We start from the raw sequence: 26,338 nt of genomic DNA on the forward strand, positions 1-26,338 counted from the left end.
TGTGTTTGTGTTTTAAGTTAAGTGATATTACAAGGGTTAAAATGTTTTTTGAAAAACCAAAAAGTTTATAAAGCATAAAGGGCACATTGAGATAAGGTTTATTTATTTATTTATTTGTTTGTTTATTTAAGACAGAGTCTCTCTCTGTCACCCATTCTTGCTCTGTCTGTTGCAGTAGCGCAATCTCTGCTCACTGCAACCTCTGCTTCCCAGGTTCAAGCGATTCTCATGCCCAAGCCTTCCAAGTAGCTGGAACTACAATTGTGTGCCACCATATCCAGTTAATTTTTTTGTATTTTTAGTAGAGATGGGTTTTTGCCATGTTGGCAAGGCTGGTCTTGAACTCCTGACCTCAGATGATCCACCTGCCTTTTGTCGCAAAGTGCTGGGATCACAGGCATGAGCCATCACACCCAGCCAAGTTAATTTATTATTGAAGAAGGAAAACTCTTGATAAGTGTAGTATAGCCTAAGTGTACAGGTTCATAAAGTCTATAGCTGTATACCATCCTAGGCCTTCCCATTCACTCACCCCTCACTCACTGACTCACCCAGAGCAGCTTCTAGTCCTGCAAGCTTCATTCATAGCAAACGCCCTGTACAAGTGTACCATGTTTACTCTTTTATACCATATTTTACCATATCTTTTTCATGTTAAGTTGTGTTTAGGTACACAAATACTTACCATTGTGCTACAATTTCCTACAGCAATCAGTATAGAAACATTCTGTACAGGTGTGTAGCCCAAGAGCAATATGCTACACCATATAGTTTACATGTGTAAGAGACTATACATATAGGTTTGTGTAAGTACACTCTGCAGTGTTCACACAATGCTAAAACAGGCCAGGCAAGGTGGCTCAAACCTGTAATCCCAGCACCTTGGGAAGTTGAGGCGGGTGGATCACCTGAGGTCGGAAGTTCCAGACCAGCCTGACCAACATGGTGAAAATCCGTCTATACTAAAAATATAAAAAAGTTAGCCAGGCATGGTGGCACACCTGTAATCCCAGCTACTTGGGAGGCTGAGGCAGGAGAATCTCTTGAACCTGGTGGCGGGGCAGAGGTTGCAGTGAGCAGAGATCGCACCACTGCACTCTAGACTGGGCAGCAAGAGCAAAAATTCTATCAGAAAAAGAAGAGAAAAGAAAGATAAAACCGTCTAATGCTGTATTTCTTAGCACACTTCCTTCTCAGTAAGACACATGACTACATCTGCCATGCCCTTCTTCAGCCCCAGGCCTGGCCATCCAACAAGGCAACAGATATATTCAGGCAGAAAATATTCAAAGTCTCAAGAAATTCTCTCTGATAGCGTTCGTATTGATTAGCCCAGCTTGGGCCATATGTCCATCCTTGAACCTTCCCTATGGTTGAGAGTATGGGCTACCATGATTGATCAATCTAGAGGGTCCCTGTGGCATTGGGGTTGTAGGTCAGGAGATGCTAAGTTTACCAGTCCCACTGTGTGTACACCAGAGAGGCAGGTTCCCAAAGCAAAGTGTGGCGATATGAGCAGAAGTAAGGTGGAATGAGATGCTGAGCCTGCCAAAACAAAACATGAAGAGTTACATAGTTCCTCAGTGCATGCTGCATGTTCTCAAATAGATAATGTTTCATCCTAGAGTTACATGTACACAGACAATTGCAATAGAATATGGTAAGTGCAGTTGGAATTGTTACTGTAAAGAAGGAAGATTGTTTCTTTTTTTTTTATATTGTATTAACTGGGCTGTAAAAGGCAGAGTGTATGGGACAGGAAACAATATGGAAAAAGAGTTCACAAGTTGTATCTTAAAAGTGAACAGAAAAGCTTGGCAGAAAAATAAGAGTGAAGGATCATGCAGGTGGAAGGAATGAAATATGCCAAGTTATTGAAGCACAAAACATCCTGGTAGAACCTCCTTACTCCCCGAATTCCCTAATTGGAGCATCTCCTTGGAGATACACCAAGTTTCAGAATGGACTAAACCCTACACATCTCTAGCCCTAATGCATCCCAGTCCCAAGATGCTCTAATTCATAGCAAATAAGAATAAACTGTGCACTTAATGAAATCAGGCTGATCTATTGGCTCAACTATTTTTCTTTAATTTTATGGCTACAGCTGCAACCACAGAAAAGGTTGGGATTTCAGTTGAGTAAACGAGAGATAATAACTCTGTATGTGAGAAAACGGAGGGTATATTAGATGTTATTAGCAATTATTAAACTTATTGAGACTTTACATAGGTAGACTAAGTAATTGTGTGTATTTGTATATATTTACATATGTGTACAAGTAAGATTAATATATCTGGAGCACTTCCTATGACTGTTATATCAAAAATGCCTTTTTATTGTACCTATATTATGCACATGTGCATAATATATGTTCATAATATCTTCACATATTATGTATCATATATTAGGTATATGTGATATTTGCATGTATATTACCTTATATTTGTAAGGCATTTGTCACATAATGAATAGATGCAAAAGTGAACATCTCATACTGAATTCTGTGTTCCAAGCATTCCACTTATAACACAGTTTCAGTGTATCTGAACATACATATATCAAAAAATCAAACCGTTAGCTTCTTTCTGACTGGAAATGAATAGAAACATAGAACATGTGGCCAGGCACAGTGGCTCAAGCCTGTAATCCCAGCACTTTGGGAGACCGAGGCGGGTGGATCATGCACAAGGTAAAGAGATCGAGACCATCCTGGTCAACATGGTGAAACCCCGTCTCTACTTAAAAAAGTACAAAAAATTAGCTGGGCATAGTGGGACGTGCCTGTAGTCCCAGCTACTCAGGAGGCTGAGGCAGGAGAATTGCCTGAACCCAGGAGGCGGAGGTTGCGGTGAGCCAAGATCGCACCATTGCACTCCAGCCTGGGTAACAAGAGTGAAACTCCGTCTCAAAAAAAAAAAAAAAAATAGAACATGTAATTAGAAACTCTTCTTATTCATTTTTTGTGGCATGTAGCTTTTCTGGTTTAAGGGTGTGTAATAATAAGAGATCTGGTTTAAGGGTGTGTAATAATAAGAGTCTTATCAGGATCAAACCTTAAACTCAATAAATAAAAAGCACAGATCACAGCTTACTGCACTCAGCACCCTGGAAAAGCTGCTAAGTTATTAAAGAGGCTCAGGTTGCCATTGCCACCTTTTAATTTTTATTTTCTTAAAGATTCAGGGAGCCTGCAGTTTAAAGCACAAAATTGCTTTCACCACTGCCATGAATGTTGAAGGGCCTCCTGCACTGCACTGATGTCACTTTGCAGAACGAATGGTTCAGTACCGTAACCCTGAATCTCCCGCTACCATAGCAACCTGTTGGTTCAGAATGAATTGAATTGTGAGATTATCACTAAAGGGGAAGGGAGGGTCTTCTGTTTTATTTACTTTTTTGTCAGTTCACTGTGCAATGCTGATGAATAGAAAGAACAAAAAGGAATGATTTTGTTGTTTCTTTCAAAATGTATGTTGTATTTTAAAACTATCATGATTGTTAAATATCCATGTTAAGTTTACAGTGGTTAGTTTACCACTGCATCACCTAAAGGCAGTAGGGGACAAATTAAATAAAAAGATCTTCATTATCTCATTGAAAATGTACTTCTTTTTAAAAATAATGGAATTTGGGCAGTAGGTAGGTAGGAAAATCATATCAAATTGAAACTCGATCTCATCTGTTTCCCGCATCCATATGGGATAATTTTAGCATAAATTGGGATTTTTAAACTTAAAATAAACCTGAAGTGTTGGTTCATACCACCCACGGGCTTCTAAACATTCCAGTTCTCATGAAATGGCCCTAGTTAAATTGCACCCCATGACAGATGGAATCAGAATTTGTTGCTTCATTACAAGCACTTTCTCAAAATAGCTGCAGCATGAGAAATAGTCCTGTTTGTAAATGGAACAAAACCATTTTCACAATGTGGTCTCTTTATGTGGAAATCATTATATGCAACCCTTATAGCTCTCTCCCTATATAATCCCTAATATTAAGATTTACATATCGCAAAAAATTATAGTAGTTGTTGGCTTATTGACCAAACAAATTTTCCTTATATTTAGCAACTACTTTGTTCCAGGGACTTTAAATCCACTCCACACACATTTTCAATAAATCCTTACAACAGCCCTGAAAGGTTAGTATAATTCCAACCTAGACCCAGCTAGATCCCATGCTTGTCAGGTAAATAGGAAAGCCAGGATTTTTCTCTGTACTTTTTTATTATCCCCAAAATAACTTCTTTAAAAGCTCCAATGCATAAGATCAGAGAACTTTCTGGAATGGAAATCTGAATGTTATTTGAGCTGTGATGCAGGAGTTGACGTGCCACTCAAAATGAGAATGACGAAATTGTTAAATGGTGGGCCAAACTTACCCAGTAAGACATGTGGAAAGACTACATTTTTCAAAACCAAAAGCTCTTAAGTTTTTCTGGACCTCAAAATTAGAAAATCACATTTAAAAGGGGATGCCTGTGTGGGGCTCTAGGATAGACTTTTAACTTAATTGAGCCACATGTTGAATTACATACTCTTTAAAGCATGCCATCATTCTGGTATTTCAGATAGTCTGAAAATCCCAAGGTCAAAAGACCACACAGATGACCATGTGTAGTGCAAAGAGGAACATATGCTCAATAATATTTGCTTGTTTATTCAACACATGAGTTTTGAGCAGCTTGAATGAAAGAGGCACAGTGTTGGACATTGTACAGGATGCTAAAATAATATTCAGAATTGGTTCCTGACTTCAAAGAACTTTTTTTTCCCCCCCGAGACAGAGTTTCGCTCTTGTTACCTAGGCTGGAGTGCAATGGCGTGATCTCGGCTCACTGCAACCTCCGCCTCCTGGGTTCAGGCAATTCTCCTGCCTCAGCCTCCTGAGTAGCTGGGATTACAGGCACGCGCCACCATGCCCAGCTGATTTTTTTGTATTTTGAGTAGAGATGGGGTTTCACCATGTTGACCAGGATGGTCTCGATCTCTTGAGCTCGTGATCCACCCGCCTTGGCCTCCCAAAGTGCTGGGATTACAGACTTGAGCCACCACACCTGGCCAATAACTTCTAATTTAATAGATGAAACAGACAGGTCAGCCTGCCTAGCTGCAGCTGTGTGGCTAGACCAAGAAAAATAAATATTACAATGAAAATTAGAAACAAAAACACCGGGAAAGCCAGGGAATACTCTCGGCGGAGATAGCAGTGTGTGCACTAAACCTCAAAGGATGACAATATATTAATAGCAGATAAAGGAAGGAGGAACCAAAAGCAAGATATAAGTATGATCTGGAGCAGCAGGACATGCCGGTGTGGCTACTACGTCATTGCATCGGTCCCTTTTCATGCTGCTGATAAAGACATACCCGAGACTGGGTAATTTATAAGGAAAAAGAGGTTTAATAGACTCACAATCCCATATGGCTTCGACACAATAATAGTTGAAGCATAAATAGCATTAGCCATAGTAGCTACATGATTGTGAGGGGAAGCCTCACAATCACGTCAGAAGAGGAAGGGATATCTTACATGGTGGCAGGCAAGAGAAAAATGAAAACAAAGCAAAAGAGGTTTCCCCTTATAAAAGCATAAGATCTCATGAGGCTTATTCACTACGATGAGAACAGTATGGGAGAAACTAACCCCAGATTTAACTATCTCCCCCTGGGTCCCTCCCACAACATGTGGGAATTGTGGGAGCTGCAATTCAAGATGAGATTTGGGTGGAGACACAGCCAAACCACATTAATTATTAAGTCTTAGCATAGACACTGTAGTCTGATATTTACCTAAGCCTTCCAGCCCCCAAACCCACTGATCCTTTCTGATGTCCAGAAGTCACATCAATGATGATGCTTTAATAAAGGGCATCAAGGGAAAAGAAAGACTCTGATAAAAATAATAAACCTCAAGATATCAACAATACATTTTGCTGTGAAAATGTCCTGAAAATAGAAAACAGAGTGAATGTAGGCACAAGCAAATGACATGGAAGTTAACTACAAATACACATGTGGCTTCGGTCATCCAGAAAAAAAAATGCTGATGGTTGCTATAATAAACCATCTGGAAGGTAGATACGTCTGAACACTTGCAGACAAATTATCATTTTTATTCCAAATAAAAAGGCTTAAAGTCACCAAGAAAACTCCACTGGCTTTTCAGTACCTAGTTCTTTTTAACCTTTAGAAGTTCCCTGATCAAAGCCCACGGGGCTTCCCAGCCTTCCAGCTGTGAGGAATAATAGTCGAAGCATAAATAGCATTAGCCATAGTAGCTACGTATTCAGGCTGGCATAACCTTTATCAGCATGTGACTCATTTCCATAGCAGTATAATAACAGTAATCTCTTCCTTCTATAGGTCAAAATAACTATAATTCTCACCTATATCGATAAAAATACCAAAATAACTGTTATTTTGTAATTCAAGAAAACTACAGCATCTTAGAGGATTGCCTAATCATGGTCTGGGTCCTTCTGATAGTGGATAAGTTAAATTGAAAAAAATAGCTGGGCCCTATTGTTTTTACAAGCTTACAGCTCCTACCTACTTTCTTCCTGCTAGGTTAGAGAGGTAATCGAGCTCTAATCCTGCTGTTACATTTCTCTGGGGCAAAGTTGAAAGGCGTGGCAAAGAAAGATACTGAAATCTGGATCAAGAATTTTATTTTCTCCGTTAATTTCATTCTGTCAAAATAAATGTCACCAAATCTATATTGATGTACTGTAATAAAATTGTTACTTGATATAACAGACAAAAACATAATAATTTATATAATAAAATTGTATATTTATGAAGTTTATTCTTTTAGTAAGGATTTACTTTGTTTCATTCTTCTAGATTCAAAGTTAATCTCTATTCTTCCTATTGATATGGTCTGGATGTTTGTCCCCTTCACATCTCATGTCGAAATGTGATTCCCAATGTTGGAGGGGGGCTTGCGTCTTGGGGATAGACTCCTTATGGATGGCTTGGTGCTGTTCTTGCAATAATGAGTGAAGTTCTTACTCTGAGTTCATGTGAGATCTGGTTTAAGGGTGTGGCACCTCCTTCCCCATTTTGCACAACACTCAACTTGTGACACAACAGCTCCCCCTTTGCTTTCCACCATGATTGTAATCTCCCTGATGCCGCTGCCAAGAGCAGATGCTGGGGCCATGCTTCCTGTACAGCCTACAGAATCATGAGCCAATTAAATCTGTCTTCTTTATAAATTACTCAATCTCAGGTATTTCTTTATAGCAATGCAAAAACAGAAAAACACTATTTTCCCTCCTTTTTTCTCTCCTCATTCCTTCATCTCCCATTCATTCATTTGGTCAATAACTATTGCCTATGCACTTTCTGTGTTTTGGTTACTGATCTAGAGAGTTAGAGATGGAACAATCAATAAAATAAACAGTAACTACCCCCAGAAGATTACATTCTAGTGATAAAGAAGTAGGCAGTAACTTAGATATATCTGTAAGTTGAGAATGTTGGATGTAATAAATGCTGAGAAAAAAATTAAGCAAGAAAAGGGGATAGAAAAGATGTGTAGGAATTGAAGTTGACCAAGAAGTCAATATTTCAACTAAGACTCGAAAGAAATAAGGGAGAAAATCATGCAGCTGCTTGGGGAGATAGCATTTTTGAAAGAGGAAACAGAAAATGTGGAAGTCTTGAGGTGGAACATGCTTGCCACTTTCAAGTACAGTGAGGAGGTCAATGCACCTAGGGAAGGAATAATGAAAAAAGTACCAGGAAATGAGTTCAGAGCTAGGTCATGTAGAACATTGTAGAACACGGCAGTAACTTTCAGTCCCTCTGTATCCTCTAATCTAGGTTGTAATAGGGTCGCACTAGTTGCTATGTTTAACATATACGAAAGGTAAGAGTGGAAGCAGGAAAACCAAAAGGAATAGATTCCAATAACCCAAGTGAGTGATGATTGTGGTTTACTGCATGTTGGCAACAGTGGAGGTGGTGAGAAAATGAAATGCGGTTGTATTTTAGAAAGAGACAACAAAATTTGATGCCAGGTCATGAATGTATTATAAGATAAAGAGCAATGTTGAGATGAAATGACTAAGAAAATACAGGTTTTGTTCTGAACAACTGAGAGAGAAAAGTCTGTGAGAGGAGCTGAAATTTTGCCCAAAAAATGGGAAATCAGGAATTCCTCTTTGGCTATATGACATTTGAGACACCTATTGGACATCCAGGTGAGGTTGTCATCTAGACAGTTGAATGTATGAGTTTGGAGTTAATGGAAACATTATAAACTACACATAGTGGACATTGTTGGCCAATAGTTGGTGATAAAAGCCAAGAGGCTCGAACTGGAATACCTGTGGAATAAGTGTGGATAGAAAAGAGAAGAGTTCCAAGGTCTGGGCTCTGGTCTCCAATGTTTGGTAACCAGGGAGATAAAGATGAACAGCAAAGGAGACTAAAAGAGTAGCCACTGAGGTATGGAGAGAACTGGGCATGTTCAGTGGCCTGGACACCAGGTGCGGAAAGTCTTCAAAGGTAAAAAGGTGATGATATTGTCTAATGCTGCTAAGCCAAATAAGAACTTGGAATTGGCCTTCAGATTTGGCAATATGGTGGTCACTCTTTACCTTAACAAGAGCCATTTCTATGAAGAGTTGAGGGCAAAAGCCCAACTGAAGGAATTTGAGAATGGGAAGGGAGAATTTGGATGAGGACACACAACTGTTTATGGGAATTTTTCTGTAAGGGGAAGAGGCATGGGGCAGTGGATGTAGGACAATGTGGGATCAGGAGCGAGTTCACTTGTTTGGTTGGTTTTGCAGATGAAAGAAAGCAGCCTATCTGAAGGCTCATAGGGATGATTCAATAGAGAGGGCAGTGTTGATTCAACACAAAGGAGGAAAGCTCCTGAAACAAAGTTCTAACATTAGCAAGAGGACAGAGGCTAATAAGACAGGAGCACAGAACAGTCACTTCCCTTCCCTGCAAAAAAGGAAACAGGAAAGCAGAGATATACTGTAGGTGGCTCAGTGTGGAGATGGGCATCTGTACATCTCTTCCTTGGGGTGAAACATGAAGCCAGATAACTAGGTGAAAGCGTGGATTGTGCAGACAGTGATGAATATTTTCAGACAGCAGGAAAAGTGTGATATTATTGCCTAAGGAGTGAGAAACTGAATAGATTAGGGGTGTGTGAGGATTACAGATCAGCATTGTGGTCCACTTGAGGGCAGTGAGCATGAATTTAAAGTGAAATCAGTCAGTGGTGCTATATGTCTTGTTTCTGCAATGCTCAGTTATAGGAGAGAAGGTAAGATGGGGTGGAGAATTGAACTTAACTAGAGTAGCTGTTTAGCAAAGAGAATGCAATTGAACATGAGAGACAGAAGAGAGTTAAAATATTTACAAGGTAGTGATTATAATGACTTGCCATTAAATTTATGCTTGACAAAGTGGGTAGGAAAAATCAAAGGGATCACAGAAAGTGAAAATATGGCAGGATGCCTGGATTCAGTTTTTGGGGTGGAGGGATGATTAGAACTGACGTACCAGAGGAAGCACCCTGGCAATAAAGACAGCGATTGTTAGAGTGAAATGTTTGGAATTGACATTTAGTACAGGTTGCCGTTATTAGTAAGGAAAAGATCAGAGGCATAACCATGTAAGTGAAGAGCTGGTAGAAAACAGAGCCTGGGCTGGAAAAATCATCTTAGACATATTAAAATCAACAAACATTAAGACAGAAGCAGTGCTAGAAAAAAGCAACAGTGAGCAGTCGTTACTATCTTTCAGGAATGAGATGAAGTAACCTGGGACAGCAGATGACTGCGACCGCCAGTAGTAATGGTTGATGGCAAGAGATTCAGCAATGGATATTTTTGTGGAAGAGAGAAAAAACTTTACCTTAAGCAGAAGGAAGGAACAAGGAAGAGGACTGCAGGGAGAGCAGCAACCTTAGGGGAGAGGTAGGTTTCCCTTAGAGCAAGAAGTTGAAGAGGTTGAGGATGCAGGGTGTCATGCTTATGAGTAACCTTGAGTATCAAAGGGCATGTTGAGGAAGGTGATAGAGTAAGGGAGGAAGTTGAGTCCATGTATTAGTCAGGGTTCTCTAGAGTGACAGAACTAATTAGGATATATGGACCTTGGGACCATGGCCTTTTCAAAATATCTGAAATATCAGAATGGTGCCATGCTTTAAAGATTATCTAATTCAATATGTGGCTTAATTTAAGTTAAAAGCCTATCCTAAAGCCCCATACAGCATCCCCTTTTAACTGGAATTTTCTAATTCTGAGAATTAATAGGGTACATATGGTATAATATATATTCTGATGACTAATAGGATATATATCATATAATATATATCATATATTATTATATATATTTGACTCTCGCTCTGTGTCCTCTAATATATACTATATTCCAATATATAATAAATTCCTATATATTATACATATATATATATATAAGAATCCCTATATCATATATATATGTACAGGAATTTAATAAGTATTAACTCACACAATCACAAGGTCGCACAATGGGCTGTCTTCAAGCTGAGGAACAAGGAGAGCCAGTCCAAGTCCCAAAACTGAACAATGTGGAGTCTGATGTTTGAGGGTAGGAAGCATCCAGGATGGGAGAAAGACAGAGGCTGGGAAGCTAGGCCAGTCCAGTCTTCATGTTTTTCTGACTGCTTTATTTCCTAGCCTCACTGGCAGCTAATTAGATGGTACCCACCTACATTAAGGGTGGATCTGCCTTTCCCAGCCCAGTGACTCAAATGTTAATCTCCTTTGGCAACACCCTCACAGACATGCCCAGGGTCAGTACTTTGCATCCTTTAGTCCAATCAAGGTGGCAGGATTAACCATTACAGTCCATGAAGGTGATATGCAAAATTTAGGGAGGTTTGAATGTGAGGGAAGAGGGTGACTTAAAAGTCTTGTTATAAAGGACACAGTCATATTAGTCCTAATTGTCCCCGAGGAAGCTGGGAGGATATGCTGTGAGTGAAGAGGGGAAGGAAGGATCAGTAGGTGGGATCTTGCAAAGAACGTAAAGTACCAGGCTTCTATGTGATTCCTACCGATGGAGACAAGGACTCCAGCAAGGGGGCCAGTTTTGATGCACGTGCAGTTTCCTTCTCTTCTCACAAGTAGCCTGCAGTGGGTGTCTGGCTGGAGGTCTGAGTTACACCCACCTTCTAATAAAGGAGGTTTCTGGGAAGGAACAGGGATAGTGTTGCTCTAATAGCAACTAATTTGTCATCTACATCCTTGAATTTTACTTAGAGCTTAATTTCTTATGCTAAGGAATAACATACTAAAGTGCTTTAAAAAACAGCAACAGCCGGGTGCGGTGGCTCATGACTATAATCCCAGAACTTTGGGAAGCCGAGGCAGGTGGATCACGAGGTCAAGAGATCGAGTTCATCCTGGTCAACATGGTGAAACCCCGTCTCTACTAAAAATACAAAAAATTAGCTGGGCATGGTGGCGCGTGCCTGTAATCCCCACTACTCAGGAGGCTGAAGCAGGAGAATTGTCTGAACCCAGGAGGCGGAGGTTGCGGTGAGCCAAGATGGCGCCATTGCACTCCAGCCTGGGTAACAAAAGCGAAACTCCATCTCAAAAAAAAAAAAAAAAAAAAAAAAAAGCAGCAAAATCAACAACAACCTTTGGATCCAAAGTAAGTCTGATGAGTCAATAGCTGAAGATATGGTGGTACTGCAAAAAGGCAACGGTGTTTGCTGACTGGTGCCTAAGTGAGGTCAGGGAAGAATACGTGTCTCAAATTAAAACATCTTTTCAACTGCCAATTCTGATGTCCAAAATGTCTCCATGAGAGAGTCCTGGAATGTCAGACCTAACTGAGGCTTTATGAACAAAGCAGCATGGTGTAGTCCAGAGTGCAGGGTTTGGCATGCTCCTGGTTTGTGTATAAATCCCAGACAGAAGCCTTATCTGCTGCGTCCTGTCAGCCTTGCCCGACCTCTCAGCAAAATGTTTAAACATCACAGAGAAGGCAAATTTCTTTTTGGTAGAGATGCATGTGCCAAGTTCTTATTTCTGCTTAGGGATACCATGGAAATATTCATGCAGTTGAGTTAGGATCCAAGGAATGATTTATATAGCATGACACAGATGATTGGACAGAGTACACAATGGGTGGAAGGTATGTGTGGATACCTGCAAAGCATGGCATATAAATGTGTTCTCTACACGTTCAGCCACATGAGCATCCTAGATGTCTCCACTGGAAGGAACCCTACTTTGTTCCCCGGCCTCCCCCCATACCTAGCTCCATGTATGATAAAGCATCAGACCCAGTGGAACAGCATATGCCTGAGAGTTACGGTTAGTTGTGGGTTAAAGTCCACTTCATCACTAACCAACTGTACAAATGAAGCAATTTATTTTACCTAGGTGAGCTTCCAAAACTGCAAACAACATTGATCTCGGAAGGGTTTGCAGAAAGTAAACTGTAATAACCTGTGGGAAAGCTACCTCTGCAGAATGGCCACTCCATCATGTCCAATTTATAATACTGAATTGTGAGGGAGAAAACCTTATCTTGAGAGTATTTGAGAATATGGCCTACATATTAGAAACACCATAGAGATAATTGCCTTTAAGTTCCTGCTCACTTGCAGATTCTAGAATACCATAAAATTGCATGATCATTGGACAGAAAAGAATCTGGGCAAAGTTATAAATTAGGAAAACTACATTCCTTGTTTTCCCCCAAAGCATCCAGGCCCTGGGACTGCCTTATGACAGTTCAGCCTTCTGATAGTTCAGGGATGGTCCCCCTGGACACACACACACACACACACACACACACGCACACGAAGCACACACACACACGCACACGAAGCACACACACACACGCACACGAAGCACACACACACACACACACACACGTGTCCTTTTTTGGAAGTGACCTGTCCTAAAACCTCAGGCGCTTCTCAAGATTCAACCCCAATGTCCCATTCCTCAGTTGAAAGGGCTCTTCCCAGAGAGGCAGTGTAGTGAAGCGGTTGAGAATAAAGATTTGACAACTCATAATGCTAAGTCGCTTTGGGAAAGTTATTTAATCTTTCTGAGTTTTATTTTTCCTGTTGTAAAAGGGAGGGAAAAATTATAGACTAAACAGGGCAAAGTTTGTACAGTGTTTAGTATAAAGTCTGTAGCACAGTAAGCACTCAAAAAATAAAAGCTATTGTTTATTTCTTTGTTTATGACCATTATTGTTTCGTTGCTGTATACATTTTCTCACTGGTGTTGTGTGGATTCCTTGTTGATGTGTCAGTTGGCTGACACTGCACTAAAGTGATGTGTGCTGTAATAATCATGCACTGCCTTGCCACTAGGGCAGGAGATGGGGCTGGTCTGTTCCCACTGTGACTGTGCTCCTTCGCTTACCTACTGGTCAGTTTGGGGGTCCTTTGGCCCCTCTCAAGTCACATAAGAGAGACAACAGCCTTGTATTCTGGGAACCAACATGACCTGGGAATAGACAGTTTGCTTTCAAGTCTGTAGTCATTTTTGATTGCCATATATGCAGCCTTTTCTTTTTCTTTCTGTTTTTGTTTTGATGCTGGTTATGGATATTGGAGACTTACATTTCTTTTACTTATATAAATCAAGAGTAAAAAATATACCTACTACATCAAGATTATGCCCTATATTACTCTATAGATTATCTATATGAGGAAAACCATGGCCGAGCATAACTAGTGGGCTGTGAGAGGATGCGGCATTCTGCAAACAGATCTCTGAGCACATGTATGAAATCTTATTACTTCTTACCGGAATGATCTGGTGAAGATGATTTTCTCCTTTGGCTTCATACTGCTTGCTCCAGAGTCATTGTCTCTGGTTTTCCGGAATTAAGAGTCCAAATTTGTCCAGAAATAACATTTATTAATCAACAGTAAAACACGGAATAGAAAAGGCCTTATAAATAAAACTATATATTTATAATGCTTTATTTTTCTTTGCTCCAGTACTCCACAAAACACTACAGACAGTAACAAAATAATTCAATAAATATTAAAAACTTTCAATAGAACTATCGGACACTCTTCATCATGTGTGAGCATCAACAATGCCAAAGCCATTAGATACACTATTAAACACAGTCATAGATATCTTTCTTGGATAATGAACATAATAAATTTTTTATCAAGGAGTCACAACATTTACACATATCCATACACGAGAACAGCTCAGAGGAAACAAAGCAGACTCCCCAGTGACCTGGATTCATCTGCCTGCACATCATTTAAAGATATTACAGTGCTAACAAGATAGAAGTCAACACACTAAAGAGAAATGTTAGGGTTTGCTTGGGACGGGAGGAGTGGAAGTAGGGTAATTAATGAAAGCGCTTACATATTTTCCATTGCTCTCTTAGTAATATGCTCCCTTCCCTTTTCTGCCTTTTCTTGGTTAAGGTATTCCAGCACTTTCATTAATAGATCTTCATCCAAGTACTGCCTATTTGGGGTATCATCATTCTTCGGGGGCCCCACTGGGAACCTTTTGCTCACCGGGGACAGCTTGTCAGTCTCCTGAGAGCTGCCTTGATTCAAATGCTCTTTGATGGCCTGCTCAATTTGTTCCTCTTCCTGTAGGTCATCTTCAGATGAGCCTTGACTAGGAACTCGCTTCACTTGGTTTGAATTAATGATCTCAGGGTATTTAACTAGCATCCTAGCCAAGTACTCACCTAATTCTTGATCCTTGTCATTCAGGTTTTCATATGCCATCTGTCTGTTTTCAACATACGGCATCAAGGCAGCTTTGGGAAACTGGTTCGATCTAGCTCTTCCAGGACCATAGGGGAGCCTTGGCAGAACTTTCTCTCCATTATATGGATTGGGAAAATATGAAGGTTTCTGATTTGCTGCACTCTCCATCCCTAAAAGATTTAAAATATCCTCAACACTGAGCCCATCTGGTAGGGCCTCAGTCCCAGCATTACCAGGCATTTTAGGGTAGCCACTCTTGGAGAGCATCTTATTTTGGTACACGTCTGGATGGTCTAAGTCAGCCTCTGAGATGTCATCTAGGTCAACAGGAAGGTCAAGCTCCCGCTCCGGTTCCACAGATCCATTGGGCTTCTCTCCAGTTTTAAGCATCTCAATTAAGTCTTCTGGGGGTATCTGTAAATTCCTTGAGATTTCAATCAGCTGATAAATAGACTGAGAATCAAGAGGTTTCTCAAAAAGCCTGGTGGCCTTTCCCCCATTTTGCCCATTCTGTAACCTCCCCCCACTTCCTGCAGCATTTACTAACCTTTTCAAATAGGCAATTACTTTGGACACGTCATCTGAGAGTTGGTCTTTACTTTCCTTCCTGAGATCTTCTTCCTGGAGGCCAAGCTGCCCTGAGCGTTTCATCTCATCGTTGATTTGTTCATTTTTTCCTACATTCTCTTTGCTGTCTCTCACCTCTTCCTGGGTTTGACTCTCTATTTTCTCCTCTGCTGGGTTCCAATCTTCTCCCCCAACCACATCTTCATAGGCAATGTTATTAGCCTTGTAGATATCATCTTCATCATCCGTATAAAGTTTTTGCTCCTCATCAATCTTCTCAAGTTTCTGGTTGTTTGGTCCTGTCAGTTTCCCCAGCTCTTGGAAGACAGATTCCAATGTAGCGAGACTTTGAGGAGTATATTGTTCCTCCACGATTTCATTTGTGCGTTTAAAGGGGTTATCCCTGGAATTCTCTTCATACATAGGAGGGAATAGCATGTGCTTGAGCTTTCTTTCTGGCCACTGCTGTGTCTCATAATCATCAGTCATGTCCACTGGAAAGTTCTTTTCTGAATTCAAGACATACGGCTTATTTTCTTTTGGTGCAGACTGGGGCTCATTTTCAGCCTGTCTCAAAGCTTCAAGTATTATTCTCATCCAGTCATCTTCACTCAGTGAATCCCTCGAACTTTCAGGCAAGTGACTTTCATCACCATTTTCCTTTTGCTGAAGGGGGACAGCAATACCTTGGTAGGGATTATAGTCTGGGCTGCTTTCTTCCTTGTGAGCCTGTTGCCGGAGCTTTTCTATGTACTCTAAAGCCCTGATCATTTCAGGACTGGGAAACTTTTGGACATTTTCCAACCTGAGGTCTGGTTCTTTCTGAAGCAGCTGGTTTCTCTGAAATGAAGCTGCTTCAGCCCCACAGATGAGGAAAATTAAAGGGGTAAGAGACAGGGCTGCTCCAAGCCAGTGGGTCTTTGCTTCAGCCATGTTTGAAAGGGTTCCTGAAAACAAAGAAAATATGAGTTAACACAAATAAAACATAATAGAAGACACTATAGCAAAAGAAATATTTGGTCATTGAGGGGAGGAAAAAAACAACGTAGATATTATTTCACATTAAACTTAGGATAACTCTTTTTAAAAAATCATGAATATTTTCTATATGATCTCCACAAACCACAGGAATCTTTAGCAAAATTATTACTCATTTACCTCAAACTTGCATAGCATTCTCTTAGTTAAAAGAACAACAAAAACACTGATATGAGATTTCTCAAATTTTATTTTTTCATCTACAGAACATGTAGTTTGATGTTAGTACACCTTGTTTCTTTGTAATGAAGTAACAAATACGTCCCAAGATGTTTTAGCTATTTTATATATTGAAGTCATTGGCAAAATAATTTGTTGGCTTAATTTAAAACATCCATGTACACATACACACCCACAAATCATGTCCTTAATGTTGTTTCAAAAAAATGTGGATTATTCCCTGAAATGTTCTTCTAATTTTGTTGTTAAAACACAGCAGTGGTTACATGAGCATATATGACGAAGTGATACTGTTACATGCCAGTCATACTGAATTACCTTGTGGGGAGTTGTGTCCACATATATTTTTCAGAAAGAACTTGTTCTCAATCTGATACCAAATCCAATATTCATAAATAACCTCCAGAACTTCTCAGATTCCAGCTAGTGGACTAAACCAGTGAAGGTTCTTTTTGTGTAAACATGCTAAACCAATAAAATGTTTTAAAATCTCTGTGCTCCATATTTCTTCTAATAATTTTTATTATGGCTGTCTTGCAAAGTGCAATTGTGGTTATACTTTTCATCAGCCCTCAAGAGTGTATAGTAAATAATAACAGATGCTACGGGGAGAACATAAGTTTTTTTAGCTAGTCTATTTCTGAACTTGTAAGTGTTCAGATTCAGTTTGTCTTATGTCTGTGTCTATTTTGGTATGGACCTGTGAAATCTTAAATCACTCATACTGTTTAGAAAATCTTAAAATAACCACTATGTAAATCCCAATTCAAATAAACACAGATGATGTGTTGAATTCTTCCTACTTAAAGATCTTCATTCATTTTTTTTCTCCAATGCCTTAAAATCTCACATAGAATTTAGCAAGAGGGCTAGTTTTTATATGTTTACATTTAATATTGCTAGCATTGAAAAAACTATTTTAATATTTGCTATTTTGTTGTAAACAAAATGAATGTAAAAGAAGTTTACAAGTTTGTTCATATCTTTACAAGATCATGGTTTTGTGATAAATAAGCTAAGTTTTATGTATACAATTTTCTGTTAGCTTAGACATCAATAGTAGAAAATACCATTGTTCACAAGATCATATTGATGATTTTGTTTTCAGTTTTTAGAGACCAATAATGGCTTAGTCATGAAAACATTTTAGCATACATATATATTTATTTAAATGATTCACATTTACCAGATTACTTAATTTATTCAAATAAAAATCTCTAAAGACATTTGAAATATTTCCAAAATATTTACTAGAAATAAATCTTTACTGTAAGCAATTTTATTCATGAAATAATGAGGTTCAAGTCAAAGTACATATGCACTCTCATTCATATTATTTTAGGATTAACTCAACTTTGGTAATCAACTTTCAACATTGGCATTTGAAACAGCAATCTTAAAAACCTTATTGAACTTATTTCTTTGAAACCACGACTCCGAAATAGTCTCAACATATGGATTATATGCTCGTCTTTAAAATCCTTATCTTGGAACTGTGCTTTTCTGTAGCGTTGAAGCAGAATACTCATTGCAGTTGTTTAAGCCACAGCCTAACAAGTGCTACCCTTTGCTTATCTATTCAGGTTCAGTTTGAATGACATAGTTATTGCCTATGAGTGAGAATCAAAAGATTTTTTTCCCCAGGTAGCAGCTCTTTCAAGTAGTAAAGATGTTTCAACAGCTCTACTATTCTATATAGGGTTTGATTTAAAATGGAATTTTCTGAAATCCAAATATATTTAGAATATTGTTTTTCCCTGATAGCTATTATTAAAATCCCTCAAGTTAAAATGTCTTTTCTGTTGAAATCAGACTAGAGCATTGACCCGTGCAGGTGACGATATGTAATTTGAGCAATTCAACTAGTTGGAATACAGAAAAAAGAAATACTCGTCCCTGACAAAATCTTTAGCAACATATAGAACATCCTCTTTAAATCAAAGTATAGCAATAATAACAATTTACAAAGTTATGAATGTTTCCATCATGTATTCAAAATGATCATTTCTCTGTAATTCGTGGTCACAGCTAACCGTTAACCCAAGAAAATGTTTTACTCTGGAAATAGGAAGAATCCAGTGTTCAGGAAAATCCTAAGTTAATATCTTAGGACTAAAATTAGGATATAATAATGTAAGCTCTTTCAAACATACAAGTTCAGAAAAGAATTTTATGTGGTTAGTTAATTCAGAGCTCTTGTAAGATAAATATCAAAGAAAAAAATAGTTCCAAAATTGGTTGCCTCTATGACTAACATGCTTACCAGCCTCTGAATCATTGGAAACCTACTGTCAAAAATATTAAGTATATAAATTATACCCCTGGATTCATATCTGGTTCTTAATGGCAGAAATAAGAAATTTTGGAAAGAAACAAGATATTGGGCTTGGTTAACTTTACATTAATATGAGTATTGACACCAAAATCCTTAACTTTTTCACTTTTCTTTCTATGACTACCTAAATAACATTCAGGTTGGTAAATGTCCAACATCAAGTAGTATAAAGCATAGACCCGATCATGTATACACACATATGTACTGTCCTTACATTGGCTGATGAGCAGCAGGTTGCTATTCAGTTATCCTATCGACATAAGCTTGCCAAACAGTCTTTTTCTTCCCAGCTAGGAATTAAGGGAAGAGCATTCAATTAGAACTTTCCAATAAATAAAAGGCAAAAGCAACCTTACCTCTTTTTTTTAGATGGCAGAGGAGATCCACAGCATGTTCCTCCCGGTTCTCCGGGCGAGCTTCTTGGACCGTTTCAGCACACGGACAGCTCCTCCGCTTATAGGGAGCCGCTGTGCCTGACTCCGCACTGCCACACTGACGTCACCGGGCTCAGCCACAAACACGAGCACAAGCGAGCTTTTTCAAAGAACCAAGAGAAAATAATCATTGTATATTTGAAAAAAAAAAAATGTTACATGCTTACGCCACCTGTCTTTTTGTGACAAAAATTGCAGTTTTCCTTTTTCTTTTATGAAAATCTTTGAGACCGAATAAACTGGTCTGCACAATTTCCCTTACAAAGAAAGAAATGTGTCAAACAGATACGGCTAATTGCAAGATAATCTCATCTACGTTCTAGCATCTTGTTATAATAGCTTCTCGGTGTCACGGTGGTTGTGACTGTTGCCGTCATTGTTATAAGAAAGTTTTACAGACAAGGATTATTTTTTCGTGTTTGCCCACAAAGAAATTACATTACCATTTCCTGGTATACCCAAGATGAATGGAGGACACACTACAAATATGAAAAACCATATTTCTTATCATGACATCAGCCGTCATTCTTTTAAAATCATATTTATTTGAATAAAAAAGGAGAGTTGTCTCTCTTTTGTATGAGAGTCAACTTCAATCGCTTCAATATAGTTTTTTAAATGGGTATTTATAAGACTTCAAGTTTAGCAGTTAATAATTATTTATATCTCTGTTACTGTCTTTTACAATATCTGATCTCAGAAAAGGCAGCTCAGAAGTTGAATGCTGATGAAAATACTTCCGTCTACTAAGAAAAAAAACCCACAAGTCCTTTCACTGTTTGGGGACAATCTGACACATACGTAACTAGAACTCATTTGCAACCGAGAGGAAGCTGTACTATAAATATTTCTCTTCTCCTATTGAATCAGATGAGTTGAATACCTTCCATGAATGTAAACAATCTAGGGAATAAGACAACAGTTAACTCTCAACCTCTCAGATTTATAATTCATAATCATTGCTCTGCCTTGCCAGATAACCTGATTATGTATTTCAATAATTTATATAGATATAAATTTTAAACTTTATTCTATTAAAGATATGAGTTTCTAAAAACTATCTATGTTGAGATACACTTTAAGATGCAACAGAGATCCCATATAAGAGATCCCATGTGTTTCTGCTAAATGAAAAATCAACCACTGATTCAATAAATCGTAATACCTACTAGGTGCCAGATACATTGCTAGACATGCAAATTGCTAACTGATACAAAAATAAGTGATTGTTTTCTACCTTTGATGAGCCTTTCATCTAATGGGGATGGCATGCAAATAAACACATAATTTTCATAGAAATTGCTAAGCACCAATAGAGAGGTTAGTTGTCAGCAGTGTTTTGAGGCATTTGGATAACCAGTTGGTTCAACCCAGAAATTCAGGGGAAGATAATGTCCTGGAATAAAAGGCCTAAGTTGAGATTTCTCACTATCTTGTTTTCATAGTGATTTCTAACTATGCTAGATAAATCACAGTACTTTTGAATTCCTTGAAAAAAATAGAAAATGGCTGAAAGTCTTATGGAAAAAATATTGGAAAAAGTGCCTCTTGTTTTGGTGTTCCTACATGAGTAGGAGACCATCATTTGTGGATTGACATGAACTCATACACACTCATACTAAGGTCATATGGCCAATTTATCCAACAAATTTTGCTTCATAATGGTTTTTTAGGACATGATCAAATGCTGGGTTGAAGAGACCTAAACATGACCCATTTCTCAAGCATCATCTCAATGACCTCAGTTCATTCACTGATATCCTTAGCTATACACACATAAGATTGTCTTAAATCTTAACAAAGCCCTGGCTAGCTGCTCTGAGTTTGACCTAATTTTCTGTCCAGCAGTTCTGTGTGACCAACTCAACTAATCAGTATCAACACAGCCTTAGAAAACTCTACAGTTATTCTTAAAATGTTGAGTTAGTTAAGCATAGGTCTCAAAAGCCCTCAAGGAAGTCATCCCGCCCAGGCTAATTCATCTACGTGGAACTAAACGTTTTTGGCAGGAACCAGAAGCTACAGTTCTTCTAAAGCCCTCGAGTCAACATCTTGCCTGGAAGTATCTTTAATCATCCAGAAGACATGCAGAACCTAATTTAAACTCTCCAAGTAGAAATGAGATGCCAGGAGACTGTTGCTGGGATGGACTAACTCCACTAGGCTCAAGATGTGGGTAGAACAATAAGCCACCGTAGGCTATTAAGTTTCTGCCTACTTTGTGAGACTGTGATAAACACCTCTCACTTATTGAATTCTGTTATGATTCAAGCGCCATACTTGGAACCTAATTTAATCATCTTGACAACTGTAACAAGTAGGTATTTTTATCTCCATTTTACAGATGAAGAAACTAAAGCTCAGAAATAAGTAAAGTTGCCCACTATTTTCTGACTCATAATTGGTAGAGCTAGAATTTGGATTGAAGTCTTTTCTATGGTATTTCTACAATTAAAAACTATGATTCAGACACTCTGCTAGGGATGGAAATACAGAAATAAATATGAGATGGATTCAATCATTAAAGACCCAAGTTCAGAACATAGTTACTTTGAAAAAATCCCCAGTTGTCCAGTTGCTTTTCCTGGTTGAAGGACAGCACAGGTATAGGCATAGGCCTGGACTTCTACTTGGGGAGCACCGATGGAAAACAAGAATAAATAGAAGCTATAAGGCATATATCTTCCAAATAATAGAGCAGTTTTTGAATTAGGAAAATTCTATTCACCAGCCTGCTTTTTAAAAATTAAACTCCCCAAACATATTTTTTAACTTTTAAGTTCAGGGTACATGTGCAGGTTTGTTACAAAGGCAAACTTGTGTCAAGGGAGTTTGTTGTACAGGCTTTTTCATCACCCAGGTATTAAGCATGGTACCCATTAATTATTTTTTCTGATCCTCTCTCTTTTCCCACCATCCACCCTCTGATGGGCTGGCTGTGTTATTCCTCTCTTTGTGTCCATGTGTTCTCGTCATTTAGTTCCCACATATAAGTGAGAGAATATATGGTATTTTGTTTTCTGTTCCTGCATTAGTTTGCTAAAGATAATGGGCTCCACCTCTATCCATGTCCCTGCAAAGGACATGATCTCATTCTTTTTTATGGCTGCATAGTATTCTATGATGTATATGTATTGCCTTTTCTTTATTCAGCCTGTAATTGATGGGCATTTAGATTGGTTCCATGTCTTTGCTATTGTGACTAGTGTTTCAGTGAACATGCACATGCTTGTGTCTTTATAACAGAACAATTTATATTCCTTTGGGTTTATAATCAGTAATGGGATTGCTGGGTTGAAGGGTAGTTCACATCTTTAAGGAATCATCACACTGTCTTTTACAATGGCTGAACTAATTTACACTCCCAAAAACAGTGTATAAGCATTCCTTTTTTCTCCACAACATTGCCAGCATCTATTATTTTTTGTTTTTATAGATTTTTCAATATGTTATATTTAACATATCTCCAAAAGTCATTAATTATTTGCCCGTAGTTACTTGTTCTAAAGGGAGCTGTTTCTCAAATAGAAATTTATTTGGAGAAGAATTGAAAATGATACACACACACACACACACACACACACACACGTATATACACACACATATATATCTCAATAGCTTATTGATGTAAAGTATTTTAGAGCATGTATAAAACATTAAAATAAGCTATACATCTTTGTGTCTCTGAGCCTGGTTCAAGGAATCATTTAAACATGCCTTATAAAATTTTAATTTTCTTGTTAGGTCTAAATTGCCAACTATCATCACCTCCAAGAAACAAATCTTTATATTGTGAACGTTTTCAAAATAATTATGTACCGTGTATGATAATGGATTTTACAAAATTAGCTTACATCCTCACCAGGGTGCTGTTAATTTCAAGTTAATCATTCCCAATTTAACTCTTAAGTAATTAGAACCGACAAATTTGTTTTATGACCGGATATTCTTCAATCCCAGTCATTTTATTCTTTGCTATTTAGTTTCATATTTTATCTAGACCAGATTTTGATTTTTTTCATTCATACAAGCAATCCCCTCCCTTAGTCATCTTCTCATTTGAAACTTAGCACTCTTAACGCTCCATTAGACTTCTCATTTTATTTCAATTTATATAAAAGCAGTTGAGATCCGGAAGGGCAATGTGTCTCATTTCTCCTCTTTCTCTTGTCTGCTTCTTCTCTGTCTCTAGCTGTCTCCCTGCCCTTCCCTCCCATAGAGGACCAGACTCTCACAGAGGAGTCTGGGTGCAGCACACTTGAGCTGAAGTCCTCCCGCGTTCACCTGGCTGTGGCCAGCAAGGAAGGTGTAGTGTCTACCCTGGCCCCTCAGGGCCTTGGCTACTTGTCATTGCTTAGTCCTCACCTACCTGCCTTCCTTCTCTTCTTTTTATTTTTATTTTTCTGTACACTCCTTGTTTGCTCTTTACCACCTTTGTCTTTTGCTTTCAAAATTTAAATCTCATTCTTTTAGTTGTAGTGCACTTTATTAACAAATGACTGTTTTTTAACTCAGTGTCAAAAGAGTGAAATATTTTTCCACTTCCCTTGCAAAGGCAGGGCTGCCAAATTGCTGTTTGGAGAACACACAAGTCAGAAACAGGTACACTTTATTTAATAATGTGATCACACAGTTTCCCAGACAGAATCCACTAGGTTCTAGGAGGTAGAAACTCTGTTCTCTATTATTGTACCCTCATGGCAAAAATATGTTTGTGAATCAAGTTGAATTAAAGTTTTCTCATTCCTACTACCAAAGCTTCACACATTTCCACTTGGAATTTTTTAATCCTCTTTCAGCAACCTTATGCAAATGAATGGACTTTATTCATTTGTTTCGCATGCATTGCTGGCATATTACGTTTAGATTTTTTTTTTAAGGAACGTTTTCCTCTACTACAGAAGCATTCTACACTTTTCTATTTTTTGCTTTATTTCGTAAAACATTTTCCAAGTATTTGAGTAAAAATATGAAATTGCATATAGAAAGAAAAATGAGCTATTCTTAATTCCAGTACTTGTTTATTCTTTGTAATATTTTTGCTCTGCATATCAATGTGCCACATTACTGACAGCCCTAGGTGGACTAGATAACATTTAGGGCTCTTTCTATCCCTTGACCTCTTTACTCTCTGAAATGGGAGTCTGCTATGAAAGTGTTTTTGTCTAGTAGATATTAAAATATGATTTTTCTCATATACCCTCAATAAGAACTGTATAAACCAAATAAACACAGGCTCTCCTCTTCATTGACTTTGGATTCTTGGAAGCATCTGGTCGTTGGAAGGAAGGCAAGTGCCATTTTCTTAATCTAATACCATGAATGTTTGGGCATCTGCTTCTTCAGCGGATTTCAGGAGAAGGAAGTTTGTGCACTGGAAGTTAATTACTTTGCTTAAAATAACGCTGAATGTCTCAATCTTTCAGATTCTCCTGGCACAATAGTTTTGTGAATCAATGTTTTCAGCATTTACATACCAATATTTTAATAAGGATTTTTTTTTTCTTGGAAATCACCCCCCTACACTCTCCTACCCCTCCTTTTAATCAGAAGCCCAGAGAGATGTAAGAAAGTCTTCAAGGTTAAAATGTAGCATCTTCATGGTTAAGTTTAGCATTTTATGTCCAGGGCTCCCATGGATTCACCTGATGACTTTTCACAGTTCGCTTAGCCTTTGTAGGAATTTGGGAGTGCTTTCTATATTGGCAAAATGAATATACCACTTCTGGAGGTAGGGCACCTGCATATATAATATGATGTGGGGAGCTGAGAAAAGGCTTCCCAACCCAAAACTTTCTCCCCCAAATCCAGCCAGCCTGTCTGTATTCTACATCATAGGTAGTTTGGCTTTTGTTTTTTAATTTTCAATACAGGATCTTTAAGGAGCTTCACTGTAAGGAAGAATTCATTAATCAGTCATTACCTCCTTAGCAGGAATTAGTGCACAAATCAAATCATCTCACTACTTTGACACTGAAGAAAGGACACAGGCCCTGTATACTATGGAAGGGAGGGGTAGGAATGGGATGTAAAGCATGTACTGGAGCCGTGATTCTCCAAGTGTGATCAGGTTAGCAATGTCAGCGCTATCTGGCAATCTGTTAGCAATACACATTCTCAGACCCCACCCAGAAAAGTTCATTTAGCATAAAACCAAATATAAATGTAAATACATTTGACCTTTTCCCACCGCCTTCTTAGAGACTGGCTCACCAGCCCATTATATTTGCTCCTGATATGGAAATGTTACTGATGTTTGCAAAGAACTTCTCTTCCTCGCTTTATAGAGATTTCAAATTGATTCTTGCATAAATACAGATGGGTTCATCTGAGTACAAATTAACTCATAGATTGCTATGATTGTAAAGATATATAAAATGTCATCCACCTAACCCCGCTTGTTGCTTGCATCTGCTCTGTCAAATTCCTGAGAAACAGCCTTCCAGCATACAATATTAAGGTTCCTTAAATAGCTCCGAAAAATAGCAACTCATTACCTCCCAATGATCCCCATTCCATCTTTGGGAAACTTTATTCTCAAGTTTTGCGGGTATTTAGCCCTTGTATTGGGCTGAAATATGAGCCCCTGTGGCTTTACCATGGATCCGAGTTCTGCTCTGGAAGGCTATGGGGAGCAAGTCTTTGTCCTCTTTTCCGTGACCAGGACCAGGCCTCCCCAGCCAGTTTGCTTTTTCTAAATGAAACAGTTCTATTAAATTTTCTTCATAATTCGTGGTGCTGGACCTAAGCTCCAAAGCACAGTCTTTGGCTTAATTCAATATAAGACTAGAAAATAGTGTCTGGCTTAGAGTGGAAATCCTTCATCCCATTCCCCTCGCCTAGAAAGTTCTCCCCCACCCCTCCACACTGCCCGCTCTTGCCCAGTCAACATCTTGCTTCTGAGGAAACTCATTTCCTCGGGGAATCTTCTCTGAGTTTCCTGACTTGGCCAATTCTCTCTGGAATATTCTCTCATGGAATCATATATTTCTCTTGGTTAGTACTTAGTATAGTTATAATATATTATAGCATTTTCATT

General features: G+C 38.5%; 1 protein-coding gene across 1 annotated transcript; it reads right to left on the bottom strand.

Moving 5' to 3' along the window:
• Window positions 1-13,964: 13,964 nt before the first annotated feature.
• On the bottom strand, window positions 13,965-19,297 carry SCG2 (secretogranin II). Its single transcript, XM_002749835.5, has 2 exons — window positions 19,222-19,297; window positions 13,965-16,259 (listed from the first exon to the last, which is right to left on the bottom strand). The coding sequence occupies exon 2, from the start codon at window positions 16,243-16,245 to the stop codon at window positions 14,383-14,385; it is 1,863 nt and encodes a 620-aa protein (XP_002749881.3). The 5' UTR covers window positions 16,246-16,259; window positions 19,222-19,297; the 3' UTR covers window positions 13,965-14,382.
• Window positions 19,298-26,338: the final 7,041 nt, after the last annotated feature.

Source organism: Callithrix jacchus, chromosome 6 (assembly GCF_049354715.1).
Source record: "Callithrix jacchus isolate 240 chromosome 6, calJac240_pri, whole genome shotgun sequence".
Lineage (NCBI taxonomy): Eukaryota > Metazoa > Chordata > Mammalia > Primates > Cebidae > Callithrix > Callithrix jacchus.

Bases quoted from the DNA above. Each gene is read 5' to 3' on its own strand.
- SCG2 (XM_002749835.5), bottom strand. From the start codon at position 16,245: ATGGCTGAAGCAAAGACCCACTGGCTTGGAGCAGCCCTGTCTCTTACC.